The sequence below is a fragment of the Schistocerca cancellata genome, chromosome 3, assembly GCF_023864275.1.
Source record: "Schistocerca cancellata isolate TAMUIC-IGC-003103 chromosome 3, iqSchCanc2.1, whole genome shotgun sequence".
In the NCBI taxonomy this organism is placed as follows: domain Eukaryota; kingdom Metazoa; phylum Arthropoda; class Insecta; order Orthoptera; family Acrididae; genus Schistocerca; species Schistocerca cancellata.
This window is the reverse complement of record NC_064628.1, coordinates 77022482-77046023: the sequence shown is the minus strand read 5'-3', so window position 1 is coordinate 77046023 and position 23542 is coordinate 77022482. Positions and strand designations below refer to the sequence as shown.

Here is a 23542-nt window from a genome sequence, read left to right as displayed (position 1 = left end):
ATTTGCTTGTAGTGCAAAAGTCTTTTTCTCTCATCAAATTTGAAATCTCTTAATTTTTTGGTAGTCCTTCCTCATGTCAGTTTTGTTATTCAATACGCATTTGAAATTATCTTCTATTGCTCTAATTTCTTTTTTTGTCTTTACTTTTGAATTTTAGTGACAAAGTCCAATAAATAATAATTATATTACGCTTAACGAGTCCGCCCCAAGTAGCTGAGTGGTCAGCGCGACAGAATGTCAATTCTAAGGGTCAGGCTTCGATTCCCGGCTGGGTCAGAGATTTTCTCCGCTCAAGGACTGGGTGTTGTGTTGTCCTAATCATCATCATTTCATCCCCATCGACCCGCAAGTCACCCAAGTGGCGTCAAATCGAAAGACTTCCACCCGACGGGAGGCCCAAGTCACACGACATTTACGTTTTCCACTCTTAACGACTCACCGGAGACGACATGTCCCTTTTACCAAAATACTCAGAAAATGTTCCTGAATAGACTCAGGAATTTTGTCAGTGGAGTTGAAGTATTTAAAACAGCTCTCTTCTGGACAGAGTGGCGAAAACTCTGTGCACTGAGATATAAATCAGTTACGTCGGCTTGCGATGTACGGGCTGGCTGGGCCATCCACACGATTGTTGTTCAGTCCAAATATCCAAGAGAAACGAAAATTCGAACATTTTATACCTTACGATCTACCTGTTATGCTTCTTCCTTTTTGTAGTGTAAAATTTCCAATCGCCATAAAAAAAAACGTCAAACCACAACAAATGAGATGCTGCGCCCGGTTACGGACAGTCTCGGTCTCGGGAACCTTGGAATTTGTAAGATTCCCCGAGAGTTCGGACGCAACTGCAGGGTGTCCCAAAAAAACGCCGCCAGACGTTAGGTACAGGTTTCTTACATCAAAACAAGAAAACAGTGTAGAGTAAACAAGGCTCTAAAGGATACGTAAGAGGTATGAGGACATGTTCGTCTTGATACTATGGAACACATCTGTTTTATTGCTAGCGCTTTGCTTTTCATATTTTGGGAGGAGGTAGTGTGGACCATGACAACAAAAAAATGTCTAGCAAACATGGGCTCTGAAAGACATACCTTAACAGCTATGAGCAATTGTTCAGTAGAAGACATGTGTTTCACATTAGCGAAGATGCATTTAAGAGCCCATGTTTACTAGACTTTGTTACTTATTTCTGCTTAAGGAGCCTGTCCCTAAAGTTAGTCGGTGAGTTTTGGGAGACCCTGTATATCAGTCAATCTATACATGCCGTTACAGACGTCTGTGCAAAACCCCAAAGTTACGTTACAAATTGAACACTGAACAAATTTTAATGAAAACAAAAACTCTATCCACGCTTCTACAGACTGGGAGTCTGTTATTAAAGAAGCAGTGAAAAGGAACGAGAAAAACTTCAGCCGGGACGGCAGCTGCAATCTTAGTGGTGCGCGGAAGCGATCTCTCGTTGCTGTTCTGCAATGTTTACGCTCCTTCTAGAGCGCTAGTACCACCAGTGCAGACGAGGACTCAATCTCTGGCAGCGTGACGTAATGAAGACGTGCGCGTACCAACCACAATCTGTCTATGGGCTATAAATCTTTACCACAAGAGCATCAGCGGCAGTCAATTGCTCCTGGCGAAAACGTTGGAGAATGTCGTTGAAAGTTCGAGATTTAACCCAGTTGTGATATGAGGAAATCGAGAAAGTTTTGTTCAAAGAGTAACACTACCGTTCAGTAAAAGGAAAACATTCTCAGGTAATTCTAATAGAACTAACAGTGTATACTGAAGTCATAGAATACCTCCTAGTATCGTGTCGGAACTCCTTTGTCCCGGCGTAATGCAGGACCTCGGGGTGGCGTGGACTCAAAAAGTCGCTGGAAGTTTCCTGCAGAAATATTGAACCCTGCTGTCTTCACAGCCGTCCATAATAGTGAAAGTGTGGCCGTTGCAGGATTTTGCGCACGAACTGACCGCTCGATTATGTGCCATGAATGTTTGATGAGATTCATGTCGGGCAATCTGGGTGGCCAAATCATTCGCCCTAATCGTCCAGAATGTTCTTCAAACCAATCGCGAACAAATGTGTCCCGGTGACATGGTGCGTTGTCATCCATAAAAATTCCATCCTTGTTTGGGAACATGAAGGCCAGGAATTGCTGAAAATGGTCTCCAACTAGACGAACGTAACCATCTCCAGTCAGTGATCGGTTAAGTTGGACCAGAAGACTCCATCCATTCCACGAAAACACAGCCCACGCCATTTTGGAGCCGCCACCAGCTTGCACAGCACCTTGTTGACAACTTGGATCCATGGCTTCGTGGAGTCTGTGTCACACTCGACCCGTACCATCGGCTTTTACCAACTGAAATCGGGACTTATTTCCAGTGGTCTAGGGTTCAATGGATGTGGTCACCATCCCAGGAGCGGCGTTGCAGGCGATATCGTGCTGTTAGCAAGGATACTCACGTCGATCGTCTGCTGCCGGAATCCATTAACGTCAAATTTCGCCTCACTGTACTAGCGGATACGTTCGTCCTCAAATATTCAAATGTGTGTGAAATCTTATGGGACTTAACTGTTAAGATTATCAGTCCCTAAACTTACACACTACTTAACCTAAATTATCTTAAGGACAAACACACACACCCATGCCCGAGGGAGGACTCGAACCTCCACCGGGACCAGCCGCACAGTCCATGACTGCAGTGCCCCAGACCACTCGGCTAATCCCGCGCGGCTACATTCGTCCTACTTGCTACATTGATTACTGCGGTTGTTGCATGCAGTATTGCTTGTGTGTTAGCACTGACGACTCAAGGCCAACGCCGCTTCTCTGTGTCGTTAAGCGAAGGCCGTTGGTCGCTGCGTTGCCTGTGGTGGGAGGTAATAGCTGAAATTTGGTATTTCGACACAGTGCTGATACTGTAGATCTTGGAATATTGAATTCCCTAACTATTTCTGTAAAATAAAGCAAGCAGTCAAGGAAAAAAAAATAAAAATACTGAGTAGGTATTAAAATCCGTGGAGAAGAAATAAAAACTTTGAGGTTCACCGATGACATTGTAATTCTGTCAGAGACAGCAAAGGGCTTGGAAGAGCAATTGAACGGAATGGACAGTGTCTTGAAAGGAGGCTATAAGATGAACATCAACAAAAGCAAAACGAGGATAATGGAATGTAGTCGAATTAAGTCGGTTGATGCTGAGGGTATTAGATTAGGAAATGAGACACTTAAAGTAGTAAAGGAGTTTTGGTATTTGGGGAGCAAAATAACTGATGATGGTCGATGTAGAGAGGATATAAAAAGTAGACTGGCAATGGCAAGGAAAGCGTTTCTGAAGAAGAGAAATTTGTTAACATCGAGTATAGATTTAAGTGTCAGGAAGTCGTTTCTGAAAGTATTTGCATGGAGTGTAGCCATGTATGGAAGTGAAACATGGACGATAAATAGTTTGGCCAAGAAGAGATGGCTCAAATGGCTCTGAGCACTATACGACTTAACTTCTGAAGTCATCAGTCGTCTGGAACTTAGAACTAATTAAACCTAACTAACCTAAGGACATCACACACATCCATGCCCGAGGCAGGATTCGAACTTGCGACCGTAGCGGTCGTTTGGCTCCAGACTGTAGCGCCTAGAACCGCACGGTCACTCTGGCCGGCAGACAAGAAGAGAATAGAAACTTTCGAAATGTGGTGCTACAGAAGAATGCTGAAGATTAGGTGGGTAGATCACATGACTAATTAGGAGGTATTGAATAGAATTGGGGAGAAGAGGAGTATGTGGCACAACTTGACAAGAAGAAGGGACCGGTTGGTAGGACATGTTCTGAGGCATCAGGGGATAACAAATTTAGCATTGGAGGGCAGTGTGGAGGGTAAAAATCGTAGAGGGAGACAAAGAGATGAATACACTAAGCAGATTCAGAACGATGTAGGCTGCAGTAAGTACTGGGAGATGAAGAAGCTTGCACAGGATAGAGTAGCATGGAGAGCTGCATCAAACCAGTCTCAGGACTGAAGACCACAACAACAACAACAATTCCTGTCGCCAATGCAGTGCCCTTTTATAGCTTGTGTACAGGATACTGATATCATTTGTCCATGTGCATATCGGTGTCCTACGCCTTCTGTGACCTCAGTGTATAGGAAATATTCGATATAGTACGTGGGTCTTAAAGTTCATAGGTAAAATGATATGCAACAAAGGCAAGAACACAGTACAGAATGGCTTGCCAGTCATTACAAACGGTACATGAATATTTTATTAAATTGCACATGTGAAACGCGTCGATATCATCAGGGACAAATGATGTCCAATAATTCTACATGGGGCCCATGTGGAAGGTGATGTACTGCCGTTGTGCGTTAGGAGCAAAACCAATACTGGACTATGGACTCATGGAAATCTTGGAGTACGTAAACGAGGGTGTATAGACGAGAAGTAGAACCCTGTCACACCAGACCAGAATCCAGCGCCCTTAGGATGGGGAATCGAGCAGACTTCCACAGAATCAAGTATGGGTTTGAGACCATTTTGATCATTTCTGAAACGTTTTTAGGTGCAGACCCACATGAAACTGACAAATGTCACAGGCACAGGAACATCTGTCTTCGCAGTAGTACTAAGTATTTGTCTTTCTATTCGAGTTGATATTTCGAGGTTCTATAGTATCGGGTGTACCCTATGAAATTTACTGCCTGTTTTCTATGATAATTCGTCAGTTAAAAAAAGTATACTTCATCCATTATATGTTTATCTTTGGAAAAAAAACCGTCGGACAGCATCCTTGCTTAAAAATCAACATGGCTGACGTGTTAGAAGGAAGACAGGAAGATTAATGTTGAACGTCCCATTGACGTCAAGTTCATTATTGTGGGACCATAAACTCATTTATGGATCAAATGATTTTTAAGTAACATTATTATTGACTGAAGGCCAGATTAAAATAAGATAAGGTGCAATTTTAAACGAAAACTCTCATTAATATCATTTCCACGAATTCTGTGTTTAAAATTATTTCATACAATTACACTTCCAAGAAGAAGACAAATGTACGACATTTAGAAAGGAAAATGTCTGTCTTTCTTCTCAAGTAAAAAATTGACAAAGCTTTTTGTTGTTGCTTGTCATTCACTGCCAACATGTTTGCTAAGTTTCCTTTTCGCATAAAAATTTCTCCGTGACGAATGTTCGTGTGGTGGTTAAAGTTAGCGTGTGGCATTATACATTAATTCAATATTTATTTTGAAGTATCTTTTTGTTCACTTTTGATGGAGACTCTGCGTCGCAAAGTATCTTTAAATTCACTTTGGATTGACGCTCTATGTCACCTAGAACAGTATTGTATCTCTGATATGTAGCGTAATGAATATGATGCAATACGATTTATTCCATGTGACCAAGTAGGTTCCTGAAAAGCGTACTATATCAGTATAAAGTTTATGTTACCGTTCCTTTAAATTAATGCTGGTAAAGTTTGGCTTTTACACGTACTAGAGGCAAGGAAGTCTGCCCAGACGGGTAAATGTGTCTAACGTGTCTGGTATCAAATAAATCAAAAACTTACTTGCAAATGTAAGGTGATATCAGGGCTACATGTGATACACAATCAAAATATATAGCATATACTACATAAAATAATGTTACGGGCCGAAGACATTAGAGTCACCAGTAATCAGTCAGTGAAGGACCCTGTAAGTGGAGTCGATCTCTTATGTATACCGGTTGCCAGATTATATCTTCAGATGTTCAGATGTGGTGATAATGCCTTACATCCCTTCCAAACTTGTACTGAAAAGTCTGTACGAAGTAATATACCAATCAGCTCAGATTTGCTTAAGATTTCCATGTATTTAACGTAAGCAGAGTACTGAACTCCTGTCATCGAGATTTTCCGCGATTTCCTTGTAGCTCCTTTTCGATTCAGTTGAACTATTTCTGCTTAAATCATTTACTCTCTTTAACTTGACCATGCTAAGTAACTTCTTGTCTAGAAGCAAAATAAAAGATGTAGCAAGCTCATGTTATCAGCTACGAGGGGACATTAGCCAGCATATTAGTCTTCTTTTATCTCTTTTCGTAACGAAAATATGAACAGCAGTAAATCTTTTTTACACAGCACCCTATAGTTTTTATTCGGCAGTCCACTACCTCACCTCAAGACTTGTTCAGACACTGTGTACCATTCAAGTAAACGTGACGTTAATAAGAACGTTAAATAAAACTGATTAGCTTTCCCTTACTAACACACAGTGCATGTGCCCGAGCTAATGTAAGTCGTCCATCAGCTGGAGGTAACAGTTAACAAATGGACACCCAAAGAAATGCACACCGGTCATTTAATCAACGGTCTTCAGCTGAATGTTTGTGTGACTACGACGTTCACCAAAGAAAATCGGAAAGAAATGCTTCTTACTTACGGGGAATATTTACAGAACAGAGCAGTGTGCGTTTTCCTTGTGTTTCCATTTGTTTACTGTCAGCTCCGGTTAGTCGACGACTTACATTAGCCCGGGTACATGCCCTGTGTGTTAGTACAGGACAGTCAATCAATTTTGCGTAACGCTTTTGATAAGGTCATGTTTACGTGAATGGTAGGCAATGATACATTTTTGAACAGGCCTTGAGGAGAGGAAGTGGATTATGGAATAAAAAAGAATGGTGTCACTTACAAAAGACGTACTGCTGTTTTTATCTTCGTAATGAGCAAAGTTAAAAGAAAGGGAATAATGCTGGTTAACGTCTTCTTGTACCTACACAACATTTCCTTGCTTTACTTTTTATTTTGCTTCTGGGAAAAATTTGAAAGAGAGTGAAAGAGAGTATTCCAGTCAACATTGTCAAAAGCTCTTTCAACTTCTAAAGGTGGCAGGGGTAAATTACAGGGAGCGAAAGGCTATTTACAATTTGTACAGAAACCAGATGGCAGTTATAAGAGTCGAGGGACATGAAAGGGAAGCAGTGGTTAAGAAGGGAGTAAGACAGGGTTGTAGCCTCTCCCCGATGTTATTCAATCTGTATATTGAGCAAGCAGTAAAGGAAACAAAAGAAAAATTCGGAGTAGGTATTAAAATCCATGGAGAAGAAATAAAAACGTTGAGGTTCGCCGATGACATTGTAATTCTGTCAGAGACAGCAAAGGACTTGGAAGAGCAGTTGAACGGAATGGATGGTGTCTTGAAGGGAGGATATAAGATGAACATCAACAAAAGCAAAACGAGGATAATGGAATGTAGTCGAATTAAGTCGGGTGATGATGAGGGAATTAGATTAGGAAATGAGACACTTAAAGTAGTAAAGGAGTTTTGCTACTTGGGGAGCAAAATAACTGATCATGGTTGAAGTAGAGAAGATATAAAATGTAGACTGGCAATGGCAAGGAAAGCGTTTTTGAAGAAGAGAAATTTGTTAACATCGAGTATAGATTTAAGTGTCAGGAAGTCATTTCTGAAAGTATTTGTATGGAGTGTAGCCATGTATGGAAGTGAAACATGGACGGTAAATAGTTTGGACAAGAAGAAGAGAATAGAAGCTTTCGAAATGTGGTGCCACAGAAGAATGCTGAAGATTAGATGGGTAGATCGCATAACTAATGAGGAAGTATTGTACAGGATTGGGGAGAAGAGAAGTTTGTGGCACAACTTGACCAGAAGAAGGGATCCGTTGGTAGGACATGTTCTGAGGCATCAAGGGATCATCAATTTAGTATTTGAGGGCAGCGTGGAGGGTAAAAATCGTAGGGGGAGACCAAGAGATGAATACACTAAGCAGATTCAGAAGGATGTAGGTTGCAGTAGGTACTGGGAGATGAAGAAGCTTGCACAGGATAGAGTAGCATGGAGAGCTGCATCAAACCAGTCTCAGGACTGAAGACCATAACAACAACAACAACTGGGAAAAATGCCGTTTGAGTGGTCAATATAGGTGGGACAACCTTTATAATACAAGACAGTGCATGATTCAAGCAGATGCGTCAACGTACATTACATTCATGAAATCACATTTTAAGTAGGGACAGATTTCCGGAACGGTGGTCGTTGTGAATAATGTAAGTATTATTACAATAGTAATTTTCAGTTTGATTGAAAAAAGGCGTACCGTAAATGGTAAATATAACGGACGATCAAAATGTTTCAATTTGGAGATATTGCTCTTACGTATATCCAATTTAGCGAACTCCTATGCAGGTACATAAGCACGTAGATGTAGGCAAAGTATTAACGTGGCATTCGTGTCTTTCCGACGTGCGTGCAATAAATGCGGAAATGTGGACTGTGGCGTCGTTATTACCAAAAGCGTCCAAACGGGACCACCGTGCTGTTATTCTTTTCTTGGCTGCCGAAGGACAAACACTGATGGACATACATCAGAGAATGAAGAATGTGTATGGGGCAGCATCTCTGTCGAAAACCACCGTTGTGGAATGGAGCGCCAAATTCCATGCTGGTCACGATTCCACAAAAGATGCCCCCGTATCGCAAACGTCATAACGCAGGAGTTACGCCTGGGAGACACTCGAGCATGCGACCTATGTTCCTGATCTCTCACATTCTACATCTACATCTACATTTATACTCCACAAGCCACCCAACGGTGTGTGGGGGAGGGCACTTAACGTGCCACTGTCATTACCTCCCTTTCCTGTTCCAGTCGCGTGTGGTTCGCGGGAAGAACGACTGCCGGAAAGCCTCCGTGCGCGCTCGAATCTCTCTAATTTCACATTCATGATCTCCTCGGGAGGTATAAGTAGGGGGAAGCAATATATTCGATACCTCATCCAGAAACGCACCCTCTCGAAACTTGGACAGCAAGCTACACCGCGATGCAGAGCGCCTCTCTTGCAGAGTCTGCCACTTGAGTTTGTTAAACATCTCCGTAACGCTATCAACGCTTACCAAATAACCCTGTGACGAAACGCGCCGCTCTTCTTTGGATCTTCTCTATCTCCTCCGTCAACCCGACCTGGTACGGATCCCACACTGATGAGAAATACTCAAGTATAGGTCGAACGAGTGTTTTGTAAGCCACCTCCTTTGTTGATGGTCTACATTTTCTAAGGACTCTCCCAATGAATCTCAACCTGGCACCCGCCTTATCAACAATTAATTTTATATGATCATCCCACTTCAGATCGTTCCATACGCATACTCCCAGATGTTTTACAGAAGTAACTGCTACCAGTGTTTGTTCCGCTATCATATAATCATACAATAAAGGATCCTTCTTTCTATGTATTCTCAATATATTACATTTATCCATGTTAAGGGTCAGTTGCCACTCCCCGCACCAAGTGCCTATCCGCTGCATATCTTCCTGCATTTCGCTGCAATTTTCTAATGCTGTAACTTCTCTGTACACTACAGCATCATCCGCGAAAAGCCGCATGGAACTTGCGACACTATCTACTAGGTCTTTTATATATATTGTGAAAAGCAATGGTCCCATAACACTCCCCTGTGGCACGCCAGAGGTTACTTTAAAGTCTGTAGACGTCTCTCCATTGAGAACAACACGCTGTATTCTGTTTGCTAAAAACTCTTCAATCCAGCCACACAGCTGGTCTGATATTCCGTAGGCTCTTACTTTGTTTATCAGGCGACAATGCGGAACTGTATCGAACGCCTTCCGGAAGTCAAGGAAAACGGCATCTACTTGGGAGCCTCTATCTAATATTTTCTGGGTCTCATGAACAAATAAAGCGAGTTGGGTTCACACGATCACTGTTTGCGGAATCCATGTTGATTCCTACAGAGTAGATTCAGCATTTCCAGAAATGACATGATACGCGAGGAAAAAACATGTTCTAAAATTCTACAACAGATCGATGTCAGAGATATAGGCCTATAGTTTTGCGCATCTGCTCGACGACCCTTCTTGGTTCAAATGGTTCAAATGGCTCTCAGCACTATGGGACTTAACTTCTGAGGCCATCAGTCCCCTAGAACTTAGAAATAGTTAAACCTAACTAACCTAAGGACATTACACACATCCATGCCCGAGGCAGGATTCGAACCTGCGACTGTAGCCGTCGCGTGGTTCCAGACTGTAGTGCCTAGAACCACTCGGCTACTCCGGCCGGCAACCCTTCTTGAAAACTGGAACTATCTGTGCTCTTTTCCAATCATTTGGAACCTTCCGTTCCTCTAGAGACGGCTGTTAGAAGGGGGGCAAGTTCTTTCGCATACTCTGTGTAGAATCGAATTGGTATCCCGTCAGGGCCAGTGGACTTCACTCTGTTGAGTGATTTCAGTTGCTTTTCTGTTCCTTGGATACTTTATTTCGAAGTCAGCCATTTTTTCGTTCGTGCGAGGATTTAGAGAAGGAACTGCAGTGCGGTCTTCCTCTGTGAAACAGCTTTCGAAAAAGGTGTTTAGTATTTCAGCTTCATTGCTACTATCTCGCCTTCGGTCCCTTAAAAAAGGCCTGGTAGGATGGACGATTCCTGTCGGAAGAGGATGTGCAACAGGGAGGTACGGGTTTCTTCACACAGCAGGAGCTGGTGGTTCACCAAATGGGTGTGGTGAATCTGCTGCCTCGGTGGGATGGTCACCTCAAAGCTTACGCCAGTTTTGCCTGATTGGCGTATCGGTTCTTGACTGTACAGCCAGTGAACGGGAATTTTTTAACCGCCACTTATGTTTCTTGAAGATACCAAACAAACGTGTATGCCAAAGAAGATGAGACTGCAGTTCGTCATGAAGGACTGCCTGTTTTGGCCAGAAGCTCACCGCCTGCGGTGCGCCGCCGCGGCCTTTGTCTCGGGCTTGTCGCCAGCGCCGGGGGATGCTACGGCGGCTGGGTGCTAGCGGTCCCCAGGGCTGACGAGTTGTTGCGTCAGCGGCCGGCGGAAGGGAGGAGCGAGGAGGAGTCGCGAGCCGAGAGTCGACGCGAGGTCGCTCTCTTTGGGACACGGCCGGCCCGGACCGCTATATATAGCGGGGCGGGCCCTGCTGTCGGCACAGTTCACGGCAGCTACCGGCACCCACGAGCTCCCCTCTGCCATGAAGGTCCTGGTGAGTACTCCCTCGGGACGGCGCATCTGCCGCCCACACTCGCGACTACGAGCTTACGCAGCTACCTTGTTTACGTACTGTCGCACCAACGCTGTTATCACGTTGCTCCTGCATCTACGAGAGTACTCAGCAAGTCCCAGAGAACTGTATGGCAGGGAATGTTTGCTACATGATACCACGTGTTTGGATTTCTTCCTGTTCCAATTGTGTATAGTACGTGGGAGGATTCACTGTTCAAAAGCCGCTTGTGCGTAGTGCACTTTTTCTAATTTTCTCATCACGGGCCTACTGGAACGTTACGTAAGGGGCCGAGCAATATCTCCACATTCATCTGTTCTGGTTCTTAAAGTTTTGTAAGTAGACTTTCGCAAGATGACTGAAATTTGAAACTTCCTGGCAGATTAAAACTGTGTTCCGGACCTAGACTCGAACTCGGGACCTTTGCCTTTCGCGGGCAAGTGCTCTACCAACTGAGCTACCCAAGCACGACTCACACCCCGTCCTCACAGCCTTACTTATGCCGGTACCTCGTCTCCTACCTTCCAAACTTTACAGAAGCTCTCCTGCGAACCTAGCAGAACTAGCACTCCTGAAAGACAGGATATTGCGGAGACATGGCTTGGCCATAGCCTGGGAGATGTTTCCAGAATGAGGTGACTGAAATTTGTCTTCAATATTCTGCCAAATTACAGTTTTTCAACATTACCCTGCCACTCTTCCGTGAGTCAAGCAAACCAGTGCTAACTCGTGCTGCCCTTCTCCGCATATGTTCAATATCCCACATCGTTCTTACTTTGATCGAGCCCAACAACAGTTTTATAAACTAGCACGTACGTGTGATTTGTTAGCAGTCTCCTTCGTAGACTGACTGCATTTTCTCGTTATCTTGCCAGCGAGCCGAAGTCAGTCACCTGCCTTAACAATGACTGAGTCGACATGATCATTCCATTTCATATCCCATCAAACCGTTGCATCCAGATATTTGTACGAGGCGATATGTATCAGTTTTGAACAATTGCGATTGTTGTCAAAGAATGTGCGTCTTCTTTGTTTCATGAAGCGCATGACGCTACATTTTCGAACATTTAGAGCAAATCGGCTATAGTATCAAAATTCAACTAAATATTTGTGGAGCCCTTTTTTTAGGCAGAACATAATTATAGGTAGCTACATCATCCTTGAAAAGTATGAGATTAAAAAAAAAAAGGTTCAAATGGCTCTGAGCACTATGGGACTTAACTTCTGAGGTCATCAGTCCCCTAGAACTTAGAACTACTTAAACCTAACTAACCTAAGGACGTCTCACACATCCGTGCCCCAGGCAGGATTCAAACCTGCGACCGTAGCGGTCGCGCGGTTCCAGACTGTAGCGCCTAGAACAGCTCGGCCACTCCGGCCGGCTCTGAGATTAAAGTTGTCTGCAAGATCTTTAACTAAAACATTAATAGCAAGAGTCCCAGCTCAGCTATTCTCTGCAGTACACCTCAAGTTACTTCTACATGTGTCGATCACTCTTCTTCTAAGGTAGCTTGCTCCCTGTAAAAAATCCCTGTCCTGACGCTTGATACCTCATACAACCGTACTTTGGATAACATGTGTATTTGACTGCCGTGATGCACAGTTTTAAGCAAGTCGTGTGAGAAAAGCGCAATTGGGGTTTCGCATAATCACTGGTTTCGGAATCCGAACTGGTCGGCAAGGAGGAAGCCATTCTGTTACACATACCTCGATACGTTGTTGTGTGACATAATCAGATTCTAAATAAGCGATCTGGGGCTATTGAAAGTGGTAGATTCAGAAAAAATCCTTTATTAGTCAAGATCGCAAGTATATCTTTTATACTGATAACTAATTTCGCCTACATTAATTTGCCATTTGCAAATCACGACAAATTTATTCTTTATTAATCCTTTGGTGATGTATAATAAACAATTTTTTTGTGATTTGAAGATTGTTAATTGATTTAGCCGAAACTAGTTATCACTGTAAGCATTATACTTGGGATCCTGGTTAAAAAAAAGATATTTTTGTAAAGCCATAATTTTCGGTAACTCATACGTTAGAGCTCATGCTCTAGGTCTCTGAAACAGATGGTCCTCACTGAAATTCGATCGTATTTTTGTGGATCATTTCTGTTACCGGTACACTGCTTGCAGACTGGTCTAACCTGCCCTTTTTTTCAATCACTGGACAGAGTTTTTAGTTCAATGGATCAACGATACATTATGGCTAAAATGGGAGCTAACCCAGACGCAAAATCTGTGTAGAATCTGACAGGGTCTCACTGGACTATGGGGCCTTGTTTACTTTTACTAACTTCAGCTGTTTCTCAACCCCACTGACATTAATAAATATATCACTCCTCTTTGTAGTGGTCCAAGTATAGCGGGGCAATTTTCAAGTAATTTAGTGGTTTGCTATTGTACGGGTCCTTCGATTGCTACTTTCTCTTTAATCCTACCCTGTTTTAATCTCATTCTTGTGTACCTGCTACTAAAAACATCCTTAGTATCAAAGACTGCCACACTTTTTGTTCCTTGCTTTTCTCGTCACTTTTCCTCTCGCCTCTTCCGTCTCCCACCAGAGAACTAGGACCCTTTACCTCTTGTCTCCCGAACTAGTGCTTTCCTTCCTCCACCCTGTTCCACTTATTCCTATCTCTAACGCGCTCTTTATCTGTCCTCTCAATTACTGATATTCTTCTTCAATGGTCTCCAGGTCCTCTTTCCCATTGGTCCACTGCACAAGTATTTTTTCTTAGCCCGCTTTGTTTCAGCAGCTTCTATCTGACATAACTCAATAACTGACATTAGCAGAATTCTTTTATTGACGAGCACTTTGCCGTGCGCTGCCATTCGAGTTCTTATGCCTTCGTTGCTTCGTTCACGTTGTGCGCTCATTCTTCCAAGATGAGTCAATTTTCGTACTTTGGCTGCAGCACTGTTCATTATTATGGTGCAGACTTCGTTACAATGCTCTTTCACTTTACTGTTAGTTTCTTTCATTTTATTATTGACATGAAGAAAATTTCCCATCCCAATCTCCTTTCACTCACTATAAGAAAACGAATAAAGATAATAATTTTTTAATTCGTTACTTGTGAATTATTTTCGTGAAACGCCATCCGCGTAGCGTTTAGGCGCTTCCGCGTTCCTTGTAAGTTTTTCAGAGAAATTAACATCGGAAGGCGATTTGCATGTGGCTAATGCGTAGGCTGTTAATCAACACGACACAATATGTGTTACTTAGAAATGACGAAGTTGCAGGAACATTCTTGACACATTACTTCCTACAAGGATATAACCGTACATATTCGCAGCTTCAGTGAGAAACTTTACAACGTAACCAGTACTGTCGTATTTATCTGTAATTTTAATGATGAAACAGTCATCTACTTTAACATCGTAAAAAGAATAAGGACCGACTGCGCTGAGTCTTCTTTTCGAGCCCATCTCGACACCGAATCTAAGTGCTAAGATACATTTTCGGTATCTACAGCTCAGTTTTCAGCCAGTTTGTTGACTCTGAAAACTTTCAGCGTTTCTTGCTTTCTATTTGCACTACGCTAAACTTTGCCATTGTCCCACTTCAGAGTTCTTGCATTGAGATATATTTTGTAAAAAAATGTTAACGCAAACAATTTTTATACCTCAGTCACTTGTAGGTTTTTGTTCAGTTCAATATAGCAGCGGAAAATGAAGAAGTCAATCAAAATGTCAAACTTAACGCTCCCAAGAAAACGTTACTGCGGCTCAGAGCGTCATTTTGGAAACCATCTGAAAACTGTACAACATTTGGGAGTAGCATATTTAAGTATTACAATAACTGTAAAACAGACCTTCATGCATTATTTCGTCTATTAAAATATTCCTTCTGCTCGTGTGCGGATCAAGATAATTTTTCTCAGACAAGTCTGATAAGTTACCTTAAATGCAGACCGTTTGGGAGGCACGCCTTTCTCAGAATTAACATAGGCGCATAATGAACTCTTCTACAGCTTTTCACTGAGGGACTCACTGGTAGTTCCACAATAAACACAAAGAGACTAGGATCTTCAGTTTTAAAGAAAATCTTTCGTTCCGTAATGTCTGAAATTTAGGAAGAAACTATACTGAAATAGAAAAAATATATTTTCGTGTATGTCGAATGGACGTTTCTCACGTGCTAGCGATTGCTCAGAGTACTTCATTACCTCTGTTGCAGAAGTTTAGGAACAGTTTTCATTAAGTAAGACAGCAATGTCTCGTACACCGAAAGAAAACTGTAAGATGTTGATACTTAGATCTAAAGCAGGCAGGAGAAACCACTGAAAGTAAACAGTTCTAATTACACACAACCTGTAGGTCTACTATACACCAAAATTAAATGAGAGCATACTACTAAAACCTTATTACAGTGCGTCACTCATCAAAAAGTACAAGAACATAGGTTGTCATTAAAATTACTGTGCGTTCTCTGATGCCCCTTTCGCCAGAATCAAACGCCCATCCGCTAGACTGCGCAGAGGCTCGCACAGTCACATAATTAAGTTTGTCATATCAAAATATATATATATATATATGTATATATAACTAATATGCAGAATACGACATAAAAATCCTACCTGGCTGTGCTATCAGAATTTACTACTGAATAATGATAAGATGGGAAGAGTATCGGGGAAGGTCCATCTACGTCTACACCCACATACATAACTACGCAAACGACAATGCGGTGTATTGTGCAGGTTTTATTGTACTACGGTTGGAAATTCTCTTCCCCATTCGACATCCGTATAGAGCCGGGGGAAAACGAACGTCTTTATGCTTCGGCAAGAGCCTTTGTTTATCTTAATACTATCTTCATGTCCCTCAAGTGGAAAGCATGTCGGTGGTAGTACGATCGTTCTACAGTCTGTAGTAGATGCCGATTCTCTAAACCTTCTCTATAGCGTTTCGCGAATACAACTTCTTTTTCCGTCAGGGGATTCCCATTTGAGCACACGTAGCATTTCTCTAATACTCGCATGCTGATCAAAGCTATCGCTAACACATCTCATCGGCACCTCTCTGAATTTCTTCGTTGCTTCTCTCTAATCCAACCTGGTGAGATAACGAAACTCGGGCAGCAGTCAAAAATGGGTCGAAGAAGTGTTCGGTACGCGTCTCTTTTATACATGAGGTACACTTTCCTAGAATTCTCCCACTAAGCCGAAATCGAACATTCGCTTTCCCACAAGCGATCTGACATGCACGTTCCAGTCCATGTCACTTTACAACATATTCTCAACTTATTCTAGACGAGCAGGCTGACCTATGGTAAAGGAGACACAATTGAAGGCATACAGACCCCTCAAACAAAAAGTTCGAGGCTGGGTTAATACATTACAGAGAAAAGTTAAGGTCGTAATTTTGATACTTCAGCTGTTCTACATAGTCTCGCTCCCCCCTCCCGCTCCTTTTCTTGGGTACATCGTGCAGATCGTTCATGCAACCATGTGGGACTTTCAGAAAACTCCTTCTTTGGGATGTTGTTCAACTCGTGCATCACACTGGTTTGAATGTCGATTAAGTCGTCAAAGCATTGACCCTTACGTGAAGGTCTGTACTTCGTCGGTTTGTGATTCGGATTGAGTCTCGTCAGCCATAATGAATTTTTTCCGCATTTTACATATCAATCAAGTCGCAGCAGGGGTTGATGGGTCGTCGTTACTGTTTGGTGGCAGAATTTGCACACATTTTTCTTGCCTTCAAAACAGTCTGGAGAGTGTCTTGAACACTTCATTTAGAGATGTTCAATTCGTTCCTGCATTGGGATTTCTGAAACAACAAGGTTGACACACAACGGCCGAGCGTCCACTATTTGATACTCCCCGCTCGCAACTGACTGGCCGAAAGCACGTGTGTTGTTTGCAGCTTTGACACCGCAGTTACTGCTGTGACGTCACTTGTGCGACAAGAATCAAACAGTCTCTATACTTTTTGGACGCGCCATGTAAATGAAGTTCGAAATTATATAAAAAATAAAATATATAAATAGAAATAATGAGATGTAACATAAGAATATGAGAGGAAACTTAACAGCGCTGAGGAGTTCACTGCAGTCAGCTGGGATCGCTTTCTGACTTTTAGTTGTCCTTCACAGTTTCCTCAGTAACGGATGTGCCGTGGACGACTGCAAATGAACCATGAGTTTGTTGTGTCGCTGTCTGCTCGGTTTGATACGAGGCAGTGCTTTCCGAACCACTGTAGTTTCCGTCTTCTGATGCACCACAGTTCAACATATGAGATCAAAACATCTGATCTTTAATGCAAATCCTTAAAAATGTTAGAATAGTAATTTAATACGTGATGGTCGTTTGAAATATCTTCCGGAGAACACCTTTTGTTAATAAAGATTTCCACTATCTCTTGCACATAGAGCAGTCTTCTCTTAGTTGCTGTATGTAACAATTCCATTGTATTCGTGTTGATGAGTGCTTATTTCCTACAATGTGTGAAGTAAAGGCTGTCTTATTTTGGGGATATGTGTGCTCTTGGAAACGTAGTTTTGTTGTGATTCTTGTCATTTCACGAAATTCCAATCACCAACTTTCTCCTCCGAATGCGAAAATATTTTGTTGAACACAAACCTGCATAGGGAGGAACGATCACCAAGATAAAATAAGGGAATTTCTGAGCTCGTACGGAAAGATATAGGTGTTCATTCTTTCCGCGCTCTATACGAGATTGGAATAATAGAGAATTGTGAAGGTGGTTCGATGAACCCTCTGTCAGACACTTAGATGTGATTTGCAGAGTATCCGTGTAAATGTAGATTTTTTTAATCTTTCTGTAAGAGTGACAACTGACGCTTTGTAATAGTCCGCTACAACCATTTATTTCAGTATGGCAAGTTATTCACTGATTTCAGTTATTTCTAATGGTGGTTGTAACAGACGACAAACCAGCTTCGTTTTGACCCAGCAGACAGAGCTGAAATAGCCACTTCTTCTATACCACTAATCAGTACCCTGTAGCAAAGTAAGTACTTCCAAAAGACTCAAGATTTGACCTATGGATTGACAAACGAGCATCAAACAATCACTACATCGGGGCAACCCTCATCCATAAGCGAAACTGGATAACAGTCCGATGTTAGAAAGGAGAAGGAGTCATACAAATAAACCACATGTTTCCATTGGAACAAACGTGGTTTAATTTCGGCAAGTCCGCCTTGTTTTGTCAAAATCTACCTTCAGCTAGCTGACGTGTCGACGTTATGAAACCTCTGTTCTCTAGCAAATGACTGTTTATTAAGTTGCATCCTTTCTCAAAAAACTGAAAAGAACTACTCATATATAATTCGTTGAGGATCATTTGTTACCGAGCTAATTTACGCAACACTTTTAAAAACTTGAGCTGTGTCCCACAGGGCTCATGACTCCTGTCCTGTCCTTATTTACTCAATTTCGAGAGCTATAACTCTTTCGAAGAAATTATTTCAGCCAGTCAGAATCAGGAGCAGAATGTAGGCAGTTTCATTGGCCATTTCCTGCTCCCACGAACAGAGCATCAATAAGCTGGCGGGACTTTCAGAACTTTCTCTGTAACAGATGTCAGAGAACACTGTCGCTCATGGGAAATGAAAAACCTGGAATCCTGTCATGCAGGCAACAGGTATAACCCAATTAGGCGGATTAGGAAAAAAAACTGGCTCATCCCCTCTGGCGGACACAGTAGTCACCTAACGAGACCACAAGTGTGACCCGGAGATTATTTGTTGCAATGTTCATTCTGTTTCCGGATATACATTTTCGTCGCGGAGTACATGTTACCTCACTTTCTGAACCACCCTCGTGTGTAGTGCAGTAAGTGTAGCCGCTCGTGAAGCAAGGCTGCGGGACTAACAGACTGCGTGGTAAGAACTCTCCGCCGGTTGCAGGTGGTCTTGAGCGCCCTCGTGGCGGCGTCGCTGGCGAAGCCCGGCTACCTGTCGTCGCCCGGCCTGCTGGCGCGCGTCCTGGGCGCCCCTGCGCCGGCGCTCCTGGCCGCCGCCCCCGCACCTGCCCCAGCCGTCATCCGCACAGTGCCTGCCGCTAACATCATCATCGGCCCGGAGGGAGTCCCGCTCGACACTCCCGAGGTCGCCGCCGCCAAGGCCTCGCACGCCGCCGCCGTCGCGGAGACCTCCGCCCGCGACGCCGCCGCCAACGCCGCCGCCGCAGCAGCCGCCCCCGCCCCTGCACGCGCCGCCCCAGCCGCCCCCGCCGCCCCCGCCGCTCCTGCCGCACCTGTGGAACCCGCCAACATCGTGATCGGACCGGAGGGCGTCCCCTTGGACACCCCTGAGGTGGCCGCCGCCAAGGCCTCCCACGCTGCCGCCGTGGCTGAGACCAACGCCCGCGACGCGATCGCGAACTCCGCGCCCGCCCCTGCCGTCATCGCCGCCCCCGCCATCGCCGCTGCACCGGCACTGTTCGCTGCCAGAACCTTCGGCGCCCCCGCCATCGCTGCTGCTCCAGCCATTGCAGCCGGCGCCACTATCATCGACGCCAGGACCCCGGCGGCCACGGCCCTAGCCGCCCCCGCCATCACCGCCCACGCTATCGCAGCTCCCGGCATCGTGGGCCCTGCCATTGTTGCTGCCCGCGGCGTGATCGCCCCTGCTGCCAACATCGTGATTGGCCCGGACGGTGTGCCCCTGGACACCCCTGAGGTGGCTGCCGCCAGGGCTGCCGATACCATCGCTCACCTGCAGGCTAAGGCGCGTCTCGGTCTCCTGGGATAAGATGTAACCTAAGGGACGTTTCCAGACTGATAATACTTTTTTTGACTTAACCCTCCGTTGTATATTTTTTGTACAAATTGTAGGAAAATAAATGTTATTTTTGCAAATAATAATTATATTCTTCTAAAATTTAAAGAGTAGGGTCACAAAACCACCAATGAACTGTTATAATTTGTCTTTATTTGACAAGAACAAGTTTCTGTCAAGTGACGATCTTCAAGTCACCTGTATATTAACAAAAATGCGTAAGAAAGGACACTGGTCAAAAAAATTAATGTGAACTGATGTGTATAGCATGTACAAACGAATACGATTCAGTCAGATTATTGAAAGTTTCTTTTGGGTCAAGTAAAGTAGTCAAGTTGGAACATCTAAACGAAGTAGTTAAACATACTGGGTGATCAAAAAGTCGGTATCAATTTGAAAACTGAATAAATCACAGAATATGTAGATAGAGAGATTGGCACACACGCTTGGAATGACATGGGGTTTTATTAGAACCAAAAAAACACAAAAGTTCAAAAAAGTGCGACAGATGGCGCTTCATCTGATCAGAATAGCAATAATTAGCATAACAAAGTAAGACAAAGCAAAGATGATGTTCTTTACAGGAGCTAAGGTCGCAGGTTCGAATCCTGCTGCGGGCATGGAAGTGTGTAATGTCCTTAGGTTAGTTAGGTTTCGGTAGTTCTAAGTTCTAGGGGACTGATGACCTCAGAAGTTAAGTCCCATAGTGTTCAGAGCCATTTTTTTACAGGAAATTCTCAATATGTCCACCATCATTCCTCAACAATAGCTGTAGTCAAGAAATAATGTTGTGAACAGCACTGTAAAGCATGTCCGGAGTTATGGTGAGGCATTGGCATCGGATGTTGTCTTTCAGCATCCCTAGAGATGTCGGTCGATCACGACACACTTGCGACTTCAGGTAACCCCAAAAGCCAATAATCGCACGGACTGAGGTCTGGGGACCTGGGAGGCCAAGCATGTCGAAAGTGGCGGCTGAGCACACGATCATCACCAAAGAACGCGCGCAAGAGATCTTTCACGCGTCTAGCAATATTGGGTGGACCGCCATCTTGCATAAACATCGTACGTTCCAGCAGGTGTTTATCAGCCAGGCTGGGGATGATGTGATTCTGTAACATATCGGCGTACCTCTCACCCGTCACGGTAGCAGTTACAAACCCAGAATCACGCATTTCCTCGAAGAAAAAAAGGCCCGATACCGGTAGATGTTGTAAATCCAACCCATACCGTGATTTTCTCGTCGTGCAATGGAGTTTCCACGACAGTTCTAGGATTTTCGGTAGCCCAGATTCTGCAGTTGTGGGCGTTGACACACCCTCGGAGCTTCGTCGGTCCACAACACGTTACTCAACCAATCGTCATCTTCCGCCATCTTTTGAAACGCCCACACCGCAAATGCCCTCCCCTTCACTAAATCGCCGGATAACAGTTCATGATGCCGATCGATTTTGTACGGATAGCATCGGAGGGTACGCCTAAGTGCCAACCAAACAATAGCGTATGGAATGCCGGTGCGACGTGCGAGTGCACGAGCGCTGACTTCCCCGTGCAGAGACGAACCCGCTACAGTCTCCATATCCTCCAGAACTGTCTCACCAGCAGCTCGGTCGACCACTACGGGGTCTATCGTCTAAACAACCCGTGGCTTCGAACTTCGAAATCATTCTCGCCACAGCTGCATTTGTCAACGGACCTTTACCCGTTCGAATCCCCTTCCTATGGGGATAGGATCGTAACGCTGAACTAACACATTCCCCATTCTGATAATACAGCTTCACTAAAAGCGCCTTTTCAGGTAACGTCAACATGCTGCGACTGCTGGTGCATCCGATTCTCTCTCTCATTACAGCTCCTTTTATACACGATTGTCATGCGCATTCACTGACGTTTTGCTGTCCAGCGCCATCTGTCGGACGTTTTGTGAACTTTGTTTTTTTTGTTCTAGTAATACCCCATGTCATTCCAAGCATGTGTGTCAATTTTTACCTCTCTATCTATATTATTCCGTGGCTTATTAAGTTTTCAAATTTATACTGACTTTTTGATCACCCGGCATGTCATCTTATGTTATGTTAACCTTCGACCTAGAAACGACGGAGAGGCTCCGTCCCCACCACAGCCTCAGTGGTCCGCAACCCCAAGACGACTACCGCAGTGTACTTCACCCCTCCGCCGCCCCACACCGAACCCAGGGTTACTGTGCGGTTCGGCCCCCGGTGGACACCCCCCCCCCCCCCCCCCCAGGGAACGTCTCACACGAGACGAGTGCATCCCCTATGTTTGCGTGGTAGAGTAGTAATGGTGGTGTACGCGTACGTGGAGAACTTGTTTGCGCAGCAATCGCCGACATAGAGTAGCTGAGGCGGAGTAAGGGGAACCAGCCCGCATTTGCCGAGGCAGATGGAAAACCGCCTAAAAACCATTCATAGACTGACCGGCTCAACGGAACTCGACACAAATCCGCCAGCGGATTCATGCCGTGGATCGTCGGTCCTTCCCGCCCGGAAAGCGGTGCGTTGGACCGCACGACCAACCCGGCGGGCCAGTTAAACATATACTACGCCCATGGTGATGATGTCCCATACTCCAAGGAGAGGAGGGGACGATGCGGGAAACCCGCACCGTCATACTAGGCAAGGTCCTAGCGGAGGTGGTTTGCCATTGCCTTCCTCCGACCGTAATGGGGATGAACGATGATGATGAAGACGACACAACAACACCCAGTCATCTAGAAGCAGGGAAAAATCCCAGACCCCGTCGGGAATCGAACGTGGGACCCCGTGCGCGAGAAGCGAGAACGCTACCGCAAGACCACGACCTGCAGACCAGTACGCCCATAGACATAGAAAACCAAATTTACATATGGGTACACGTGATGAATCTGAGATAATGTTTGCTTTCATATGAGAGCAGTAATTTTTCTTAACATGCTTATAGATTAGGATAATCGACCGTAGCTTCTTCAGAGATGCATAACTTAAACTACCATTTTGGTTGTGGACTACGAATAAAGCTAATAAAACAGAGGGTATTGTGTGGACCGTCAAGGGTTAAAACACGTATCATAAAACTTACACCAAACTTGTTGATCGTTTGTTGCCAAACTCCATATAAAAGCGTATATAATTTTTAATATAGTCAAAAAATGCGAAGGTTGCAATAGTTTATCCAGCAACCATTCTACAAAAGAGAGGAAAGACACACCTGTTACATGTTGGCAGCCTAGTTAAAAACATTTCATAAGTGTACAGTTCCTTAAATATTAAGTAATGTGTAAAACAAACCGCTTTCATTGACACCACATTATAAAAAATAGTACTTTGATGAACTTTTTTAAAAAGACTGTCGAAAAGATTAAGTAAAGCTGTACAATACCTTCTTTACATAGGAGGCCTCAGGTAAGACATATGCCTATATTAAATGTCATATTTAGATTTGTTTGGATATATTACACTGCTTTGTGAGATTGTCCAAAACAGTCCCCCTAAGTGAAAACTCAAGTACATTATGTAAAGTCTAAAAGAATCCACTGGCATTGAATTTACATTCTAAAACCCAGCTGTCGTAATAGATATCTTTTTAAGACAATAGTGGTCAAGATTACGTGTCTCTGCACAGCAGGCGTTTTACACAGCATGATTCAGCAAAGACACGTACCACTTGTTAACTGCCCTATTTCAGATATGAAACTTCCTGGCAGATTAAAACTGTGTGCCGGACCGAGACGCGAACTCGGGACCTTTGCCTTTC

General features: G+C 44.0%; 1 protein-coding gene across 1 annotated transcript; it reads left to right on the top strand.

The window, feature by feature from the left end:
* The first annotated feature begins 10882 nt into the window (after positions 1-10882).
* On the top strand, positions 10883-19875 carry LOC126177050 (cuticle protein 18.7-like). The gene is made up of 2 exons (XM_049924286.1): positions 10883-11014; positions 18917-19875. Exons 1-2 carry the CDS (start codon positions 11003-11005, stop codon positions 19760-19762), a joined length of 858 nt encoding a protein of 285 aa, XP_049780243.1. The 5' UTR covers positions 10883-11002; the 3' UTR covers positions 19763-19875.
* Positions 19876-23542: the final 3667 nt, after the last annotated feature.